General features: G+C 49.4%; 1 protein-coding gene across 5 annotated transcripts; it reads left to right on the top strand.

Annotated features, from left to right (window-relative positions):
* The first annotated feature begins 6 nt into the window (after positions 1 to 6).
* Positions 7 to 20,740, top strand: LOC124080054 (ankyrin repeat domain-containing protein 33B-like). 5 transcript variants are annotated; one of them, XM_046425891.2, is made up of 5 exons: positions 7 to 2,393; positions 3,120 to 3,251; positions 3,740 to 3,896; positions 4,093 to 4,233; positions 13,018 to 20,740. In XM_046425891.2, exons 3-5 carry the CDS (start codon positions 3,758 to 3,760, stop codon positions 13,866 to 13,868), a joined length of 1,131 nt encoding a protein of 376 aa, XP_046281847.1. In that variant the 5' UTR covers positions 7 to 2,393; positions 3,120 to 3,251; positions 3,740 to 3,757; the 3' UTR covers positions 13,869 to 20,740. The 5 variants fall into 5 exon arrangements, with proteins under 5 accessions (XP_046281847.1, XP_046281848.1, XP_046281846.1 ...); XM_046425892.2 differs by having other exon boundaries at positions 7 to 2,399; XM_046425890.2 differs by having other exon boundaries at positions 7 to 2,791.
* Positions 20,741 to 21,802: the final 1,062 nt, after the last annotated feature.

Raw genomic sequence — 21,802 nt, 5'->3', positions numbered from 1 at the left:
GAAGAGAGAGCCCCTCTCCCCCTCCTGACTCTCTGTTCCAAGTCAGCACTTGGGTCCTCAGGAGCCACGTTGCAGCCAGCTGCAGTCAGACCTCACACACGTGTACACACACTTGTAACTTGCACAACCAGGATAAGCTTCCGATTGTAATCCTCTGCCCTTGGTCTGGCTAGGAGCTCCTTCTGTGTCCTCCTGGTCCTCACAGCCACCCTCCTGAGGTGACGTGTGCTCCCTGTACTTTCCACGGAGACCCAAGTGTAGCAAGGAGGAGGGAGCATGTTGCTTTTGCTTATTGCAGTGGACCTGGCTCTCCTCACAGCCCTTCTTCTTGAAGGACTTGCTGAATAAGTATTTGTTTTAAAAGAAGATACTGTGTGGAATGGAGGAACCGAGGCTCACTTACGTGCCCCACAGCTACTGGGTGGGCAGGTCTTGAATGAACCACGTGGTCAAGGCTGCACTGGGGTTCTGTGAGCAGGCATGACTGTCTGCGGTGTCAGCCCAGGTGGCAGGAAGCAGAGTGAGTGGCAAGCGGACTGGAGGCACTGATGAAGGAACGCACTCCAGGTGGCAGACCCTGTGAGGGTGGCCCAGGCCGAGAAGGCCACCACTCCAAGCTGGGGCTGGGCCAGGGAGACCAGGCCAGTCTCCTGATGAGCCCATCTGAAACTTCAGGGGTAGCAACCCCAACAGGTGCAGGAGGGGGCCAGCCTCCCAGGCCAGAAGCAAGCACAGAGGGAGAGAAGAAATGCACAGAGATTGTTCTGAATTGCTTCCTAAAGGGCTTGGCAAATCCCGAGTTTCCTGCCATGGCCCAGCATTTTCCTGTGGGCCTCTGTATTCCTGTGAGGTCCTTCCTTGGGAGCAGGGTACCGCCCCTCTTTGAGCTGGGCAGGCAGGAGGGAGCCGGGCAGCCCAGCCCCACCCTCCATCAGTCTCCAGCCTGTCCTGCAGGCAGCCAGCTCTGCTCCTCCATCTGCTCCCCCCCTGCTCTGGGGAAGAATTCCTGGGAGAGTCCTGCTCTCCTTCTGAAGGGTGGGATGCTGTATTTCCAAAGCCGACAGTTCCCTCTACTGGCCTGGTTTGAGGAACTACATTTTGAGCACCTGGAGTGACAGCAGTCAGGTTTTTAGGCAACCTAAATTCTCTAGTCTTTTTATTTTCTGTTTGCTTTCCTGGAATCAAGGAGTCCCCGTTTCATTTGTTACTATGTTCTTAGTGACGGCACGATCCTTACCCCCTAACCGGCCTCAGGAATCGTTGAATGAATCAGTGATTAGTTGTGTTGTCTTGATAATCAGAAACCTTTTAATAAATGAGCTTCTGCGTGCGAGGGGAGAAGCAGGAACCTTCCCGTCTTTTTCACTTGATGAATATTTGTCACACTCCCCTGGGTGTTCACTAGGAGACTGCTGGTGACGTGGGGCAGTTTGTGGGATGATGGGGGAAAGCTGAGGGGTTCCCTTCTGTGGTTTCTGTTCCCTCTGAAGTAGGAGGTGAGTCATCTCCTAGGAGAGGAGCTTGCCATGAGGCAGGTGGCTTTAGACCGTAAAAAGTTCAAAATTTCCCACATGCTTGGTGGGTAGTCAACCAGGAAGCACAGGAGTGGGCCAGGCCAAGCGGCCCCTCAGGCTCGGGTACCAGGGACTTCTACCACCTCAGACGTGCTGTGGGTGGAGACGCCATTGCCAGCTACATGGACCCAGAGCCTGGGGCCGGGGTGGAGCCAGAAGTGGCTGTGGCTTTCCTCCTGCTCTTGCGCTGTGGCCTGTCCACTCACTTGGTTAGAAGCACGCTGAATCAACTACTTGTCTCCCTCCTCCTGCCCTCCGGGTCTGGCCACCATCCTCTGCCTCCTGTGTGCACCTACCCCAGCATCCTGGTGACCTCCGGCCACAGGGTAGCGCTGGCGAACAGGATGGATAGGATCCTCACCAGGCAGTGGCTGGGAATCCTTGTCCCTGCCTCGCATTCTTTTGGAATGGCCCTGAGCTCATTCTCTTCTTTATAAAAACAGATTTTAGATTTCAGAACACTTTAGACTTAGAGAAAAACTGCAAATTGTACAAAGAATTCCTGTGAATCTCGCACCCAGTTTCCTCTGTTGCTCAGATCTGCGATAGTGTAACGCTGTTGACCGAGGACTGAGCCTGTGGCCATGTGTTGTTATTAACGAAAGTCCCCTCTTTATTTGGATTTCCCCAGATTTTCCTGTCCCCGGTTCCCATCCGACATCCCACAGCGCATGTGGTCATCGTGTCCAGGAGCCTCAGATGTTCCATTTTTGATGTGTGTCTGTGTCCACAGAGGGAGGCTCTGGGCTCCAGCCCGGGTGCCGTGGTTGACAGGGTGGCTGTCATGGGGAAGACAGGAGCCACTGAGTGCATCCACAGGTTCTGGTATTCTGTTCTCGTGATGCTGAAGCTGGCGCCGGGCCCTGGGGGGAGGCCTGGGCCTCGGCAGGGAGGCAGGGTTCTCGGGGCAGCTGGCAGCCTCCAGCTCACTCAGCCCTCTCAGTCTGCAGGCAGAGTCTCATTTCTGTCCCACCTCAGGAGAATGATGGCCTCACCTCGTCTCCCACACACACAGTGCCACCCATTGGAGGCCTCTGTCCTGAAATTGGAGAGTCTAACCCTGGGGGTCCTGGCTCCTCTAAGGCTGGGGGCTTCCTTGGGGTGGGGGAGATGCTGAGTTAACCAGAGGAGTGCAGGGAAGTGTCCATGACGTCCAAGCTTGTGGCCCTGACGTGGAGCTGGGCCTAACAGCGTTGGAGTGACCTGGGAGGCTGTTGGTATGTAAGGACGGATGTGGCTGCACACCCAGCACCTCCCCGGGGCTCTGCAAAAGGGACTTGTGCAGACTGCTCACATCCCCAAGGGAATGCTCACCATCACCTGCAGGGGCCAGGATGGGGCAGGCAGCTGAGGGGGGTGGCTAGCCAGGGCCAGGGACAAAGGCGCTGGGAGAGGACCTGTTTCCCACTTGGTGTGGTTGGTTCTGGGACAGTGCAGAAGGGTCCTCTAGGTCAGTAGTTCTCAACCCAGGTGATTTACCCCCTCCCGTTCCCACCCTACCAGGGGACAGGTGGCAGTGTCTGGGCCCATATTTTGTTGCCACAGGTGGGGCAGGAGTTGGGGGTTCATTGCTGCTGGCACTTCGTGGGTCGAGACCAGGTGCTGCTAGCCGTCCTTCAGTGCCCAGGACAGCTGCACCCCAGAGTGATCCAACCCAGGATGCTGTAGGGAATCGAGGTGTGTCTGTGGTCGGGTGTGTGTGTGGTGGGGGGAGTCCAGCACAGAAAGACTGAGGGGGTGGGCTAGCCTTGGGCTTGGGTGGCAGACCCAGGAGCCACCTTGTGGCTCAGGAAGCTCTACTTGAGACAGGGTTTTCCAGGGGTGGATGCTTGAACTATTGCCTTTTGCACAATGGTCTCCTTATTCACCCCGACGGAGAGCACCTTGGGCTTTTTGAGAGTATCTCTGGCAATAAGCAGAAAATTGGATCCGTTTTTTGGAGGAGCAAGATGAGAAAGGGGAGAAATCTATACTCCCCAGTGAGTTTCCTGAAGCTTCTCAGCTGCTCAGGGTTGTGGCTGAGGCAGCCTCCTTGTGATCATGTGTGAGTGGGGGGTGGGGAGGGAGGGAGGGAGGGGCAGACACTCTCTTCCGAGTGGCAGCAGAGGTGTGAGCGTGAGCTGGTGTTATCTCTTTGCTATGACGATGAACTTTTCCTCCCTGAGGCACCGGAGCACTTGGAAATGCTTCGGAGGCTCATTCCTAGCTTAGCTTCTGTCTGCCCCAGCGGCTCCAGCTGGGAGCTGCCAGCGCCCGCCTGTGATGACACTGCTGTCCCTGCCCAGCCTCCTCTGCCGCACGGTGGGACCCTGCACCACTCAGGTGGGTGGCTGAAGGGCCCTGAGTGAACCTGAGACATCCATGTGGCCAGGACAGGGGCCCCTGCCTCCTCCTGCTTCCTGGGCTCCAGAAGGATTGTCTGGGGATCAGAGAGGCAAACGTGCAGAGCAGGAAGCTGGGCACACCCCGGTCCCTCTGGAGGCCTCGTGAGACCCACACGTGCACCCTTCTCTTTCAGGGCACGCCACCATCACCAACTACCTGTTGAACTATTTCCCTGGTCTTGACCTTGAAAGGAGGAACGTGTTTGGCTTCACCGCCCTGATGAAAGCAGCTATGCAGGGCCGGACGGAGTGCGTCAGAGCCCTGATGCTCGCAGGTACGTGCCTCTTGTCCCTCTCACCTGTGGGCCCTGGAAATAACTGACTCCTGTAAAGAACGTCCCCGGAAGAGACGGATCATCCCCATGGAAACAGCCTGGCAGATGCCACAAAGAATGGGTTCCTTGTTGAGGTGGTGACAGTTGCCTTCAGGGTTGCGGAGAGGGTCACAGCCAGCCGCTGGCAGGTCAGTGCTGAGCTGTGGGAGGAGTGACGCCTTCCCTTGCCCTTGGCTTCCTCCCCCCCACACACATCTGCTCCCAACCCTGTGCACATCTGCTCTTCAGAAATGTGCATTCTGGTCTTGGCCCTGGGTGGGCCCACGGCTGTTGGAGTGGGCACAGGAGGGGGTGGTCCGATGCTGTTGGAGTGGGTACAGAAGGGGGTGGTCCGGACCAGGCTGCCTCCTGCTCGCTGGCAGTTGAGCTGCAGGACGATGTGTTGTGTGGCAGTTTCCAGAGTCAGTGGAAAGTTCCAGGCTTCAGCTTGGGATCAACAGGGCAGCCCCCTTTGTCCCTTAGGTCCTTGTCAGCCTGGAGAAGACACTCACCGGGTCCCCATCTGCAAAATGGGGGTAATGACCTCTTTCTGTCCCTCCTCCCTGAGGACGAAATAGTTTACTTTATAAACTCTCAAGGGCTATGCAGTTTTAATGAGCTACTAAACTAAATTCCTTCTGATGAACCTCTTAATTCTTTTCCTGTCTTGAAACTGGGGTCAGGGATAGTCTTTAGTGCCACCTCACCAGGTTATTTGGAGAACTAAGGGAGAAGATGTGTCTAAGTACATGTAATGCACTCAGTATCCAATAGCTGTTGCTCGTATTCATTTTGCTGCCTTAATTTATCTTTATTTTTGGCTGTGGCACGGGGGTCAGCCAATTCTGCTTAGTGCTACGAGTTCCTGAAGAGCTGACATTTTCCCTCTCTTAGTCCATTCTTGCTGCTATAGCAAAATACCAGACGGGATGATTTATAAACAGTATGTTTATTGCTCACAGTTCAGAGGCAGGGAAGCCAAGATCAAGGTACCAGCAGACTGATGTCCGGTGGGGGCCTGTTCCCTCTTGTCATGTCCTCCCCTGTTGGAAGGGCTGGGGGCACCCTCTGGCCTCTTGCATGAGGGCACCAATCCCATTCCTGAGGCCCATCCTGTGACCAAGCACCTCCTAAAACCCCTACCTCTTCATACCATCCCCTTGGGTATGGAGTGCCACACCTATGAAGTCTGGGGGGTGGGGGGCAACATTCAGATGGTGGTTCTCCTGGGAATGCCATCAGAGTCTTCCAGATCCCGTCTCCTCCGTTAATGCTCCTTCTCTGTCCCAGGACCCCAGCTGGCTCCCCGTCTAGTTGTCATGTGTTCCTGGTTGCCTCTGGCCTGTGACAGTTTGTCTTCATGTATTGTTTATGACTCGGCATTGTGTGGTGCACCCCCACCTGAGCCTGTTTTTCTTTCATCCATCTGGGATTTGGGGATTTACAACTTTTAATTTTTTCCCTCCTGCTTTAAACTCCGAGTCTTACAGGATGCTATAGGACAAATAAACTCAAAGAACAAGGATAGAGGTTTTGAAGATTACAAATCTACTTAGAAATATAAAAGGATCGTAATTAATCCCATTGGTTGTGGTTTTGATTCAGTGGCAGTTTTAGTTTTGAAAAGCAAGAGCTAGGTTTCAGCAGAGTTTAGGCCCTGCCTGTCCTGTGTCAGTGAGAAGTGGTCCCTCCTAGTTAAATGGTGATTGTGGGATGCTCTTATGAGTGGCAGAAGCTTCATCTGCTTTTATTACTTTTGGATTGAGTTTTAATTGAGTGCAGATTTTTAGTAATTTACTTTTTCAACTGACAGTGTGTCAGTCACATCAAATGCATTTTTCCCAACAAGTTAATTTGAATTACCAACTTTTTTTTTTCCTTTTGGTGGGGGGTCAATTGCCTTCTAATCGCCCTGGAAAACATGAGGGGCTCAGTCTCACTATCATTGTCATTTCGTCTTCTTTGGGTCTCTTAGAAGTTTCCGGCATTTGCTGCAGTATTTATAGCATCTCAGAAATGCCCTCCATATCTCTTGGGGAGATGGTGCTGGGGGCGATGGGCTGGGTGTTAAGGTCACCTGTACCCCCCAGTTGTGGTTACAGATTAGACATCGGGTCTGTAAACACTCTTCCCTGTCCCCCCTGGGAGTTCTCCCCCAGTGAAGTCTGGAGCCCTTGTGGGCACAGGCCCTGCCTGTCCATGCCTCGGGCTTCCCTCTGCACTGTGCTGCTACAGAGCAGGGAGTGGGGGGGTAAGTGACCCAGAAAGCCAGGGCGCAGGCTTCGACCCAGCTCCATACCTGCGGCAGTCACTTGCCTTTCTGGACTGCGGTTTCCTCTTCTCTGGGATGGAAGCCGTGATGGCGCTGAGGGAGGGAGCTCTCTCTTGCCAGGGCCACCCTAGATGCCTGCCATCAGGGCATGTCGCTTAGGATTGTGTTGTTACTGTTATTAGGGAGTTTATGTTATTCATTAAGTGAATAAAAGAACAAGGCATATTTTTCTCTTTGAAAAATATCCTGTGATGAGATCCTCAACTTACTAGGGTAGTAAGCATGTAACTCAGGGGTTTCTTAACCTTGGCATGATCTTGAGATTTGGGGCCAGATAAGTTATGTGGTGGGGGTGGGGGGAGGTTCCGACAACTGTAGGTTGTTCAGTGATGTCCCTGGCCTCTACCCTCTAGATGGCTGAAGTATCCCCAGTCATGACAGCCAGAAATGTCCCAGGCACTGCCAAACATCCTCTGCGGAGGCCAGGGGGTGGGGGGCGGGAACGGCAACTACTGATATAACTAATAAGTGAGAAAAGATGAAAAAAGAGAAGATCTTTTCCTTCTTAGATATGTTTCTCCCTCCCAGCTGGTTCCACATTGTCTAAAATAAAGATGAGACCTTTTCCAGGGAGCATTCAAGCTGCCCCCTTAGGCTTTAGTTGGGAGTGGTCATTTGCTATTGTCACTACTAAGTTAGATTACAATTCTCAACTATTTTTATGTCTCTTATTTCCATTTAAACATATCCATATCAGGAGAACTTAAAGCATTGAAAGTTCCCAACAGCCTGAGCATTTCTTTTAGATCGACAGACCCTTCAACATGGAGTGAGTCTATGTATAGCTTAGGAAGGTTACCCAGGAGTTAACTGCAAAACAGTCATCCTGTGATAATTTGAAAAGTAAAGTGCGCAACTATTACTACATATAAAAACATGCCTTTTTAAGTTCTTCAGAGGAGGTGATCTTTGTTTCCTGAATGTTTTTCTGCACCTTAGTTTCTGAGTTGCAGTTTATTTTCAATAGCAAACATTTCAGCTTATATGTGATGAATGATCAAATTGCATGAAACCCTCAACTGTTTAGATTTTCTCACTATCTGTAACGTACAGGTACAGATCAGTTTGGGTCTGAATGTGCAGTAGAACAAAAGAATGTTAGAAGTATCAGAAATTCTAATTTAAATAAAAAATATAACCGGATTCTGGAAACCTGATTCAGTGGGTCTTTGGGTTTGGCTTCCTAATACTGTTGTCTGTGCTGATGACAATCCCAAGGGAGGCAGCAGAACCTTGTTGATTCAGTGGAATATTAATGTCCCAGAGTGACAAGTCTATTTAAATCAGTGGCTCTGAGAAGCCGCATGGAGGACAGGATTTTTTTATGGAGATTGCCAGTTCCAGGTTGCTTTCGAGAGCTCCTGTTTGTACTGAAGTGTGGCGTAAAGCAAGGCTGCTGCCGCGGGAGGAGGAAAAATCAAAGGCCTGCATCTTGCACGATTCCAGGGAGCACACAGATTAAAAGGAAGATGAAGAGCCACGGTCCTGCTCATCTCCGGCAAGCCCTGACTAGACTTCTGGTAAACCAGGGACTTATACTAAGACGTTGCTTTCTGTTTATGAGGAAAATGGGAATTTTTTGTGAACTGAGAATTGGCCACACTGGAGTTGTTTCACGTTATTAGAGAAAAATTAACTCAGGAAATTCATACCACACCCCTCCACCCCCAAATCAAACCCTGAGACCAGGACTTGGGGACAAGGAGATTTTTTCAAAGATTGCTTTGGGGAAGCAGCCTGGCAGGGTGCCGGTGGGGGGAGTGAGTTAGGAAGAGACAATGCTAATGTGGTGACTTCAGGCTCCTGAGCAGGTTGCTGGTGGGTGACTGGGACTCAGTCCTGCTGGACCCTCTGAGAGATGAGCAGAATCCATCTGGGAGATACCCCAAGGGACAAGGACACTGGGGATTTATCTTCCAATTCTGGCCCCACATGGGGGCAGGGTACACCTTTCCCACCTGCCGTGCCATGGAGGTGGCTCCTCAGTCCCACTGGGCTGGACGGCAGGCTCTCCCCCGTGACCCTGCAATCCTGACTTGCTGCGCTGATTACATACCCGGTGCCCCAGACACAGGCTAGAGGTGGCCCAGCAGGAAGCTGGCAGGGCTGGCCCACCCTTGTGGTGTGTCACCTCCTGTGGCAGGAGGGCGGCCTGGGCTGGGCTGCCTAGGAAGGATGCCGTCAGGGTGGTGGAGAAGAAAGAACGTGACTACTGCACCCACCGCCCACTGTCCTTGGGGGCCTGGCTGACTCCCAGGGGAAAGTGAACTGAGAGGGCGGGAACATGCATTTTTTCCCCTTTGGCACTAGTTTGGGATGTTTTCCACTGCAGTAGCAGAAGTCCTGGCTTGAGAGTGGATTCGAGAAAACAGGTCTTTTCCTCATATCTCACTAGGAGTTTTAAGGTTGGTGGTCACTGTCCAAAGCTGGTCTTGGTTCAGAGAAGACAACATGGACCTGATTTTCTTCTCCTATTCATCAATTCCCTTAGCTTCCTGCTTTGTCACCTCTTGATTCCAAGAGAGTCACCAGACCTCTGGTAGGAGGCAGTGGTAACAGCAGCAAATTCACTTGTCCCTGTTCTCAGGAGGTGAATACCCCATAGGGCTCTGGCCAGCACCAGGTTGCTTGGACACAGGCAGCCGGACAAATGGGAAGCAGACTTCAGTCATCAGGTTAGACCGGTTCAGAGTCAGGGACGATATTGCCCCCCAGGTGACATTTGGTAACAGCTGGATACATTGCTGGTTGTCACAACTGGTGGAGTGCTACTGAGATCTCTTGAGTAGTCACCAGAGATGCTGTTAGAAGTCCTTCACTGCACAGGACAGCCCTCACCACAAGCATGGCCAAAAATGCCAATAATGCTGAGGTTGGGCAGTCTTAGGCTAGACCATTATGATCCATTGCCTAGAACTGAGTATGTTGCTTTGAATAAAATAGAAGATGATTTCGTGCAGACAACTCTTAGCTGTCAGCAAGTTGGCAAGTGGACCCATTGGCAAGAGCCCACCCTTGGTCCACAGGTTTGAGTACTGTTGGGTAGGAGGCAAGGATGCTGGTGGTGTCGGGGGAGAAGATGGACACAGTGGCATTTTGGAAGTTCTCTATATCCGTTTAAAGGTATTCAAGTAAAATGTTAATCATCAGTACAGTTGATCTTCCCATGTCCTGGGTTCTGTTCCATGGATTCAGGCAACTACAGATATAAAATATCTCTAAAAAATGCATTTGTATGGAACCGGTACAGACCTGTGACCTTGTCACTGGTCACTAGACAATACAGCCTAGCCACTGTTTACACGGCATTTACCTTGCCTTAGGTTTTGTAAGTAATCTAGAAATGGTTTGGTGTCTATGGAAGTGCATGGGTTATATGCAAAGATCATGCCATTTTCTACAAGGGACTTGAGCATCCTTGGAATTTGGTGTCCATGGGGGTCTTGGAAGCAATCCCCTGTGGACACTGAAGGGTAACTGTGCTTGTCGTTCATAATTTACCTGCTATGTCCTGGCCATCAATGTCACCCTTAGCAGTGGTTTCTTAGGAAGTGAATCCCTAATTAAGCACCACTCAGATCCTAGAACTGCATGGCAGTCACAATGGCTCTTGGTCTTTGGGGTGTTTGTATTTTCTGAGCATTTTGAAAAGGTGGGGAACAACAGGAAGAAGGACGCTGCGCTCTGGACAGCTGTTCCTTTCGTTTTCCATTAGCATTTGAAAAATGTCTCTTTCACGCAGTGTTCATTAAGATTTTAATTTTGCAGTTTGTTCCTTTTTTAAGTGACATGCAATTAATTAAGGTTTAATGTGTCATCTATTTTCTGCAATGACATTTTTACTGCCCCCTTTTCATTTTAGTCAGTTTATAAATTGTACTCTAACTAATGAGTTCTCCTGATTTCTGGTTCCAAATAATTACCACTCTTGTAAGATGGCTATTCTTTAATGTGTCACAGAATTAAGACCATTAGCAGGTGAGCTCAGGTGAGCCAGGTCTGCCTGGCTCTGAGGCCACTGTGGGCTGGCAGGGCAGGGAAGTGGCAGCGCCCCCCGCCTCTCTCAGCTCAGCACGTATTGATCAGCCACCACATGTCAACACCTGGGTCTGTGTGGGATATAAATGAAGCTGCCTCTGCCAGGCCTGTCTCCAGGGAGCTCACAGACTAGATAATTGCCCTAGTTTTTCACATTGCTTTGCCAGTAGAGATTTGACTAATGGGACTTGAAATCCTGAATGATTTCTAACTGTATGTGGAGCTGAGTTTGGACCAAGATTAACAGCAACTTTGTAATAATTTCTACATTGCCAAGTTGAAATTTATGCAGAGTTCACCAGGATGATTTGGAGTTTAATGTTGGAATGTTTGTATGTGGGGCGGGGGTAGTGGGTAGAATGGAGAGACATTCAGGAAGACGTTGGGGATACATCATTAAAGATTCTCTAGACAATCAGAACTGATAGGGTGCATAAATTAAGAGATTTATTTTAAGGAATTGGCTCATGCAGTTGTGGGGGTTGGTAAGTCTAAAATTTGTAGACTAGGCCCACAGGTAGGAGATAATACTGAAGTCTAGAGGCAGAACTTTTTCTTTTATTCCATGTTTTTTTGTTGGTGCATTATAATTTTTTTATGTTTTATTTATTCTACTTAGTTATACATGACAGCAGAATGTATTTCAATTCATTGTACACAATGGAGCATAACTTTTCAATTCTCAGGTTGTACACGATGTAGAGTTGTACCATTCGTGCCATTATACACGTATCTAGGGTAATGATGTCTGTCTCATTCCACCATCTTTCCTGCCCCATGCCCCCTTCCCTCCCCCACCCTCCTCTTTGCCCAATCCAAAGTTCCTCCATTCTTCCCATGCCCCCCCACCCCCACCATTATGGATCAGCACCCACTAATCCGAGAAAACATTCTGCCTTTGGTTTTATGGGACTGGCTTACTTTATGTAGCATGATATTCTCCAGCTCTATCCATTTACGTGCAAATGCCATAATTTTATTCTTTTTTAATGCTGAGAAATAGTCCATTGTGTATACATACCAGTCTCTTTATCCATTCATCTAAGTTGGTTTCACAGATAAGCTATTGTGAATTGAGCTGCTATAAACATTGATGTGGCTGCATCACTGTAGTATGATGTATTATAATTATATATAACGATGGGATTTGCTGTTGCATATTCATATATGAATGCAACAAGAACTTTTTCTTCTCTAGGAAATTTGAGTCTTTGCTCTTAAGGCAGTCAATGATTGGATGAGGCCCAGCCACTTCTTTGGGGTTGATCTCCTTGACTTAAAGTTAACTGATTAGAAGGTGTTAGCCAAAGCTACAAGATCCCTTCAGGCCACACCTAGATTACTGTTTGATTAAAGCACTGGATGTTCTAGTGTAGCCAAGCTGACACAGAGTACTGACCATCACACCTGCCTGCTGGGTGGTTGTTAGCACACAGAGCTGAGTGCAGGGGACCCAAGGCGCTCCCTGGAGCTCTCTACTCCATGGAGCTTGCCAGCTTTGCAGCCCAGGCAGGCCCCCAGCCACTGTGACCATCATTCATTCTGTCATGAACCTTTGTTACAGGCATGCCTCCCACCTGCCAGGATTAGATGTGTTACAGAAGAAAAATGCATAAGTTATGGCCTCTGTTTTGGAATAGCCCACCGTCTGGTCTATAGGAATATGGGCTGCAGTCCCCCAGCCGGTTAACTACCCAGTGGGAGAGGTGAAGGACCACCATTTCCCACAAAACGGAACCCACAGAAGCTCTCCAAGTGACAGGACAGAAGAGATGGTACCAAGTGCCTTGCAAGTGACTGTTACCATTAGCATTTAGAGCACTCCAGCTGCATCATCAAGTGATCTCGAGACATCTTTGTTGTCTAGTCATATCTCCTTTGGCAGAGAGCTAAAGTGCCACATCTTCTTTCTTTCTTTTGGGTACCAGGGATTGAACTCAGAGGCACTCAACCACTAAGCCACATCCCCAGCCCTATTGTGTATTTTATTTAGAGACAGGGTCTCACTGACTTGCTTAGTGCCTTGCTATTGCTGAGGCTGGCTTTGAACTTGCAATCAATCCTCCTGCCTCAACCTCCCGAGCTGCTGAGATTCAGGAGAGGAGCCACTGCACCCGGCTAGAATTTTATTTCTTAAAAAAAAAAAATCATGATTTAGATTTAGACAATTTTTTATTTAGAAAACAGAGAAACATCAAATGATGCATGAGAAACCTTTTCTTGTTGCAGTGGTAAATGCAGTAGGTGACTGTCACATGCAGGTGGCAGTGGTCTAGGATAGAGCTTGTTATTAGGTTTGGGAAAGTTTACCTTTGTTCCATTCTTTGCCTGTGAGTTGCTGCTGCAGCCACCCATTTGTGCTTCTTATTTTTCAGGGGCTGATGTACACGCCCGGGACAGCCGCCGTGGGATGTCACCCCAGGAGTGGGCTGCTTACACAGGCAGGGTGGAGGCCGTCCGACTCATGCAGAGGCTGCTGGAGCGACCCTGCCCTGAACAGTTTGGGGAGAAGTACAGGCCAGAGTTGCCGCTGACCCCGGAGGCGGTTCTGAAGCCTGCAGCCTCCAAAAACTGCTTGCAGAGGCTCGCTGAATTCGTGCGGTCCGCACTGACCTCGCGCTCAGGCCGGGGCCTGGAGGATGGGGGTGTCCTTGACCACATGGTCAGGATGACCACAAGCCTTTATAGTCCCGCTGTGGCCATCGTCTGCCAAACTGTGTGCCCTGAGGACCCTCCCTGTGTTGGAAAAAGGCGGCTGGCAGTGCAGGAAATCCTGGCTGCTAAGGGGGACCAGGGCACCCTTGCCCAAGAGAGGGACGAGGCAGAAGGCGCTGAACAGCAATTTCGGACTTCTGAGGTGGTGGGGGGCTCCGGAGAGGAGGCTCCGAGACTCAGTCCCCCGTCTCCCTACCTGCCAGGGGCCCAGGGGTCAGCCTCTGCCCGGCGGAAGGCCAGCCTCCTGCCCCTGCAGCTCCTGCGCCGGAGCAGTGTGCGGCCGGGTGTGGTGGTCCCCAGGGTCCGCATCAGCAAGGCGCCTGCGCCCACCTTCCAGCCAGAGCGCATAGGCCGCAAGGGCAGCGCCAAGGACAGCACCCACCTGCAGATCCCCAAGTGGCGGTACAAGGAGGCCAAGGAAGAAAAGAAGAAGGCAGAAGAGGCCGAGAGGAAGCGCCAGGAAGAAGCGCAGAAGGAAAAGCGGGCGCCGCGCTGGAGGAAAAGGACGTGAAGGGGTCGGAGGGCCTGTGTGGGGCCAGCGCTGCGCTGCGGGGGCGCGGAGCCCCAGCGGGAGAAGGGCGGGGGCGCGACCTTGGAAAAGGTGGAGAAGCGCAGGGGAGGCTGCCCCCCGGCTGGGCGCTCAGAGGTGCGCCAGGCTCCTGCAGTGCGCTCCTCCAGCGCTGCGCCGCCTTCTGGGATCCCAGGAAGTGGTCAAGTGTTCCCAAGAGGGAGCTGGGAACAGCACGTATTGATTTGCCTAACCCTCCTTCCTCTAGCAATCAGTACACCTAGCGGGCAACACACCTAATGTCTCCCTTTAGAGAACCTCGATTAAGAATTTTTAAAAACCAATTTATCAAAGGGTGTTTTTTTTTTTTTTTTGCATAATTTTGTACTTTTAATCATCATTTACCAATCTGCAGCATTTTACAGGTGATGGGACTGTTTGTATTTAAGGCAGTTTTAATATATGAGTCTGAAGACCCCTGGTTTAAAATACTGTATCTAGCAATAAACATTTGTGAGAGCTGTATGAATTCACACAATTCAGCGGATTCTCCCTCTTTTTGACATTGGTTTTGGCTTTGCTTTTCCATCTCATTGTGGGTGCGCTTTGGCACTAGATTTTCCTATTTGATTAATTGATGCCGAATATTTGTTTTTATTTGATGGAGGCATTGACTTTTACAGCAAAATGATCAAATGAAATAGTTCAGATTTCAGTGTCTTATTTTAAAACTCTCTTGTTCATACAGTTATAATAATGAAAATCATTGTCGAATTATTAGGAAACAATGCATTAACTGCATTTCTTGCTAGACTCATTTTAAACAGGGGCTTTGGATAAACTGCCTAGGAAATCTTTTATTGGAAATAAGAGAAAAATTGTCTTTTAATAAGTGGGGTGGGCTTAGCAAATGATTACTGGAAATACAAAATTAAGTCATACGTGCTCTTAGATAAGTCAAATCTGTATATCCTTAAAATGTAAAAATGCGGGAAAGATAGGATCCCAGAGGAATGGAACTGCTGAAGGGGGCAGGAGGGTGATTTTTAGGAACAGGAGGCTAGAACTGAGTTTTAAGCAAGCTTGTTTTGGGCAAATTTCTAGGAGTATTTGGCATTTTCAGGCAGCCCTCTCATCCAGGCTCAAGTGGAGTTTACTTTTATTTCTCCTTTGATGATTGTCCCTGATCTTCAGCACGTCCTTATGCCAACTGTGTAAGATGTCCAGGATGTGGGGACTTTGGCAGGACGCAGATGTGAGTTGCCTGGGCCCTGAGCTCTCAGGGGGAGTTTTCTGTTTATGCTTTTATCTCCAAAGACTGAGAAATTCTTACTGGATCTTAGAGTGTCTGTTACACATGCACTTTATTTAAATATTTAATTGAAATACTGGGAACCATGGATTTAAAAACTATCATAGACTGTTTGGAAGCTCTTTACTATAACCCTGGATACATGCTATCTGTCTCGTGATGCAGGCAGTGAGTGGCTCTGGGTTCTCCTTGTGGCTTCCCATCAGCACCTTCGGGATGTTGAGCAATCAGGGATCTCACGCTAGCCCGTCCTCACTTATCAGATCATAAGGCTGTGTCCAGGCTGATGGAGAGACTGGTGAGATAAAAATACCGTGTTTCAGAATCAGATTTTAGCATGTTTCTCCTTAATCCCAGAAAGACATCAAGATGAATGCCACAGAATCCTGGACCCACCTTTAGAACTACGCATATTAGTTGATTGTGGTTCACCCCTGTGGCTTGGAAGGTGGATTTGACCACATCTCCTTGACCTCAGTAATCTTTGGAGGTTGTCTTTTCTGGGTCCCTGGCATTGTGGCATCTCCATGCCATGTCTATGGAATCCACAGCTTCACCTAGCTTGCCACAAGCTCCTCCCTCATCAGCTAAGCGCCCAGCCAGGCAGTGCCAAATGGCCTCTAATCCGTGGCTTTCAACACTGGGTGCCCTGAGGACCACCAGGCAGTTTGTCAACATTTCCTGCCTTTACCCCTACTGCAGAGGCTGGCACTGTGTTGGTCTGGGGGAGAAGAACCCCAGTGTTTGAGTTCCCAGGAGAGTACACTGCAGCTTGTGTTGAGAACTGCAGCTTCTCCTCTCACTTGGGGGTTGCTCTTCCTGGACACCCATCCTGAGCTCCCACAGAAGGCTCTAACTTTGTAAGAATGTCAAATTATCTTTGGAACAGCCAGTGTTAGGCAGTGTCTGTTCTGGCTGATCCGGCATCTGCCTGCCACTGCATTGCCAAGTAGTCCTGCTTCTAACCACCGTGGGACCTGTGCACTGGGAATGGTATGGAGCCCCGCACCCCGTCAAGCCGTGTCTCTGCTCTACCTGATCAGAAGTGCACATTCCTGGTCCCACCGGCCCCCTACCTCACACGACCCATTGTCAGTGTCCAGTGATGGGTGGACTGTCAACAGCGGGACAGGTGGTCTCTTCAGTTTCTGTTCTGGGGCCTCCTCTCCTGTTTGTGCCAGCCTTGACCAGCTGCACAGGACGCACCTGACCAGCATGGGGCTTGGCCAGCAAGACTGCTGGTGTCCACAGGACAGCTCCAGAGATACATGTGTTTAGAAAGTCTACCAGGCCAGCAAACTGGGGTCAGCCCAGCAGTTTCTTTGGCAGACTTGAAGGTGAACCCACCACGTTCCCTGTTCCATGGGAGTGGCCATGACCTGGTGGGCTTCGTGAAGTAAGAATGACAGATGCGTGGGGGAGCTGACTGGCAGGAGGGGAGCTGAGGTGTACCCCCAGACAGAAGAACTTGTCTGTGAAGCCCAAAGGACTCAAGTGCAGGAAGTGTCCGTGCAGAGCCTGGTGCAAACTCTCACCAGTCCCTCTCTCCAGAATCAAATCACTGTGGGCTGCCTGGGGAGGCCCTCTCTGGGGTGTCCTTGGGTGGGGTCCAGGTGGCTTCTGGACCAGGTGCCCAGCACTTGTCACTGTGGCTGTGTGGAAGCATATTTGCCGGCAGAGTTTTCCTTCAAGGACAATGTCTCTCCCCTCTTTCCTCTCTCTAAGGAGGAGGCTTTTGCTCTCGTTTTCTCGGCCTCTTTGGAGTGGGCTACAGGACAGCCAGTGGACACTGTGCCCAGGCTTGGGCAGGCGGTGCAGGAGGTCAGGAAGAGAAGTCTGGATGCTTCTCAGCAGGTGGCCTTTGGAGTCTCTCAATTTGGGGATCTGTGGGAGCACAAGGACAGATATCCTCAAGTGGGACCCTTCTGCCCAGGCTTGAAAGTGTCACTGCGAGAAGGGTGGGGGAGGCAGGTGGGGGCAGCAGCTGGGCTGGTGATTAGCTCCACCGAGAGAGTGAGTAAGCTGGGTCACCTTGAGGAGGCTTGTGGGGCTCAGTGAGCCAGTCCCTTCTTAGGCAACATTGTTAGGGTGACCTTCTCTGGGTATGGGATTCGCAGAGAAGACATGATCGTCTGGTCCCTGAGGCGGAGAGAAACCGCCCCTGGTCTCCCTGACAGTCCAGCTGGTGTCATTTGTGTGTGTTTTTACTGCTTTGAACAGCGGCACCTCGTCACTGAGGCTCCGCCCTCCATTTATCATCAGGTGCTGATGGGCGAGGACCCACCACAGTGTCCCCTCCAGCTTCCACACTCCTTCCCTGAAGTCCTCTTTACCTTCTCTTTAGCTCCCCTTCCTTTTCTTTCTTGGCCTGTTTTCTTCTCCCAGTTTGGTTAAACTCCTTGCTCATCTTTGGCACCAGCTGTCCTGAAGTCTAAAAAAATCAGAACAGGGGTTCCTGAGACGCATTATGGTGGCCCTGCTGCACTGTCAGGTCAGGACCTCTGAGTCCCCAAGAATGAGTGAGCAGCAGACCCCGCCACTCCTGTGCTGGGCTCCCGCCTCAGCACCCAACCCCTCCCGCTTTTAGGAAGGGTGGCCTGGTCTGCTCTCCTGACATGGGACAGCACAGAAGGCGCAGGCTTGGGGCCTCTGCTTGCACCCAGGGTGTTTATTAACTGTAAATAGCGAATTTCAAGTTGACAGGTATCTTCTCAGGGATTTATATATAAATATAGTTAGGAGAACGGTGAAGTATATTTTAATACGTTTTAGAGCTTGAGTAAATTATGATTAAACTGGACAGAAGAAATATTTCGAAAACATTGTTAATGCTGCTGATTTTAAGTGAGGTTTCTGGAACTTACCCCTCGGCAGAGATTTCCTTGGTTACTGGAGATTGGGGGACCCTGGCAGAGGAATTGGCTGTGGGGTGGCTGTGAAGTCGCTTCTGTGTGAGAAGAGGTGGCTACTTGACAACGCTGATGGGCCCTGCATGACTTCTACCTCTAGAGCTGGCTGCGCCAGGTCTGACGCTGCAGGTACACAGTGATGCTGATGCGGTTTTTCCCATTTGCTGTGTGCTTAAGCGTCCCGCAGGCTGCCCAGCACCAGCCTACCAAGAAGGAGTAGGGAGAGTCGGAGCTGCTCCTCTCTGCTTGCTGTAGAGAAGTGCCCACGTCACATCATGGACATCCTGGGAATCACGGACATCATGGTGCAGCCTCTCGGGCTACCCTAGCAGATTCCCAGCAGCGCTAGATACCTCAGAATTGCAAGGCCATCACCACCTCCGCTTTGGGCACTCCTGAGATGACAGCTCATTCCGTGGCTCAGGAGAGTTTGTGACATGGGCTGGAAAATGGGATTTGTGATGCCTCTGTCCGTTCCTTCCCAGCTGTCAGCAGGAACCAGACCTCTGGAGTAGAGGCTGCTGTGGGTGAGACAGAGGCCCAGAAGGGGCCCAGATCTCAGGCCCCTTGATGGAAAGACTACCATCTCAGACAGTTGGGAAGCCACAGGACTCCCAAGTTCCATGAAGAAATGGCTCCTGGAGAGTAAAGGAGTGAGCCCAAAGCAGGAGAGGGTAGGAAGTGCCCTGCACGCTCCCCCTGTCCACACTAGCTAAAGCCAGAAGACCCTTTTTGTATAATTTGCCTTGACCTAAGTTTGCCCTGGGGAGTGGGTTACACCCTGATGCGAGTCTCCAGGTGTACTACAGGGTCGGGCTGGCTCCTTGTTAACACTACGCTTGCTTCCCACTTGGGTCAGAGTGGTCAGGCACTACTGTGCACTCCCAGCACAGTTGGTCTGTTATGTGATGAAGTGCTTTTTCTTTACAGTACTTGGGAAGTCACCTATCTTCCACGTGTTTGCTCAGGGTCTCGGTCTTGCACAACAGGTAGCTGTTTGAATTCTGGACCCTGCTGCCTCGTTCTTGGTTTGCTGCCCACCAGAAGCACACAAGCCCCCCACTTTGAGCCAGGCAGTCACCTGGAGGGCCTCCGTCTTCTAGGGAAAGAAAGGATGGAACATTGATCCTGTTCTTATTAAGATTCATAGGAAACAGAAAGTATCGATCGTGATAGATCCTTACAACAAGCCAGTCACGGTTATTGAGACACGTGGAACTGTCACAGCAGATGACATTAGCCACAAAGAACTTAGAACAAACCTAGTTCTTCCTAAAGTGCTGATTGTTCAAGTTCCCACCTCTGGACACATTTAGAACTTGTTTTATGCACCTATATAATAACTCTTGAGTCAGCGAGTCATTTCTGTGCCCTTGGGTTCACATTTCTTCATTAAGATTTTAAATAAGTGGCTAAAAAATGCCTCTGATTTTTTTTTTAATTTAAAGAAACGGGAGAAAACAAAACAAAACAACTACCTGCATTGATTGGACTGATTTTCAAGGACATTGAATGCCAGTGCTCACACTCAGTTTCCTCACTCTGTCTGCAATAAGACTTCTGTGCGAAGTGCACCCCTGTTGTGTGCCAGCAAGCACAGTGTGTGATAGGGTGACTGTGTGCAGAGGTGACCAGGCACACACACGTGCACGCACACCAGGTACACACAGATGACCTCAAGGGAGACCAGATTGCCTGGAAAGGTGACAGTGGCTCCCAGGGAGTGTCTAGGTGACCCACTTGGTCAGAAGAATCATAAACCTGAGGGCTCCCTGGGAGTCCAGGTAACGCGTCTCTTTTTGAAAGATGACCCAGGCAGTTTGAACAGAGCCACTTTGGCCGGGTCTGTGAGATCTCTCTGCCTTGATCAAGGCACCTGACCATCCATTACGAGTTCTAGAAGCTGGTTTGGAACCATATAACTATGGTTACACTCAATGGGAACCAAGTGCATGATACCACACTCCCAGGAATGGTACCCAGCAATCCCAGGAACCCTCGGTGGATTCAGACTCTTGGTTTGAATCAGATTCTTCATTCAAATGAAGTGTTAGAGCTAATCTTACTGGGATTTTCTTTGCTCAGATGACAGATGGCGTTTACTGGATGTCCCAGGATCTGTGTTTTTAAGCAATGGTGTCTTTGTGATAGGTTAGGAATGGAACAGACTTTTGCACAGGGTGCTGGGTTTCAAATTTTGTCATTTTGGTATAAACGGGTCTTAGAACCTGTTTTCTGAATGTAAAGCTATTTTGTTTATCATTTCTATAAACCCAGACTTGATACTGTAAATCTATTGAATATGGATATAATTATATACATTTCAGAGTGTTTTATTTTAAGGTGAGAGTTTTGTTACAGTTTATAAGAGATATTTTCCTATTTAGATCTCAGGGCTATCTTGGGACCTTCAGATAAATGTGACCCCCCCTCCCCAGCAGCTTCAATTATTGATATTCAAAAGGTTCATGATTTTTAAGTTAAATGTGATATTTTCAGCAGAAAGAATGTTTTTTCCTTTTTAACTTATGACAAATTCTATTGAATATTTTAAGTCTAGAAAAAAGATGTGGTAGTGTAAAAACATGGGGAAATTGTGGCAAAAGAATTAAAACCACTTGCAAAATAAACATTCTCATGTGACATTTGAATAATCTTGTGTGTATAAATTACAAAAGAAATATATATGGTATATTTCAGGTGATATTTTAATTGAATCAGATTTGTACTTTCTTATTTCCACACTCTTTCACTTAATTTTTCCAAGGTAAGTATTTAAAATATGTCAATTCCCCATGAATACTTTCTCATACAGTGAAATGATGGAGAATTGAGATGGTATTTCTCAGACGCTTCCATAGGCAGGAATTCACATCACACACAGAAGCAAAATAGAGCTTCCTTTTACCTAAATGGTATGCTGGATGTGTTTGGGGGAACCTTTTAAAATAATTTAAAAAGTATTTTATTAACTTTTTTTTAAGAGAGAGAGAGAGAGAGAGAGAGAGAGAGAGAGAGAGAGAGAATTTTAATATTTATTTTTTAGTTCTCGGCGGACACAAGATCTTTGTTTGTATGTGGTGCTGAGGATTGAACCCAGGCCGCACGCATGCCAGGCGAGTGCGCTACCACTTGAGCCACATCCCCAGCCCAAACTTTTTGGGGAGTGGGTACCAGGGATTGAATCCAGGGGTGCTTAACAACTGATCCACAGCCCCAGCCTTTTTGATATTTTATTTAGAGACAGGGTTTTGTAGAGTTGCTTAGGGCTTTGCTAAATTACTGAGGCTGGCTTTGAACTTGTGATGCTCCTGCTTCAGCCTCCGAAGCTACTGGGATTACAGGCATCCACCAACATGCCTGGCCTTTTATCTACTTTTTTTTTTTTCAATAATTTTACTAAACCCAGGGATGCTTTACCACTGAGTTATATCCCTGCTCCTTTTTACTTTTTTTTTTTTTTTAATTTTGAGACAGGATTGCACTAAGTTGCTTAGCTGCTGAGGCCGGACTCAAACTCGCAATCCTCCTGCTGTAGCCTCACAGGTCCCTGGGATTATAGGCATGTGCCACCACGCCCAGCTGGAACCAAGTTTTTAATGTGCTCTTCCCGCTCTTGTATAAACAAGATCCCACTGGACGAGCAGTTTTGTTCACTGTCTGTATTTTGGGAGAACATTTACATCCCTTTCATTCAATTTCCGCATAGTATTCCC

Source organism: Marmota monax, unplaced genomic scaffold, assembly GCF_021218885.2.
Source record: "Marmota monax isolate L192 unplaced genomic scaffold, Marmota_monax_Labrador192_F-V1.1 WCK01_AAM20220418_F8-fsc01652, whole genome shotgun sequence".
Taxonomy (NCBI): domain Eukaryota; kingdom Metazoa; phylum Chordata; class Mammalia; order Rodentia; family Sciuridae; genus Marmota; species Marmota monax.
The sequence above is the reverse complement of the archived record's forward strand: the minus strand, read 5'-3'. Positions and strand labels throughout refer to the sequence as shown.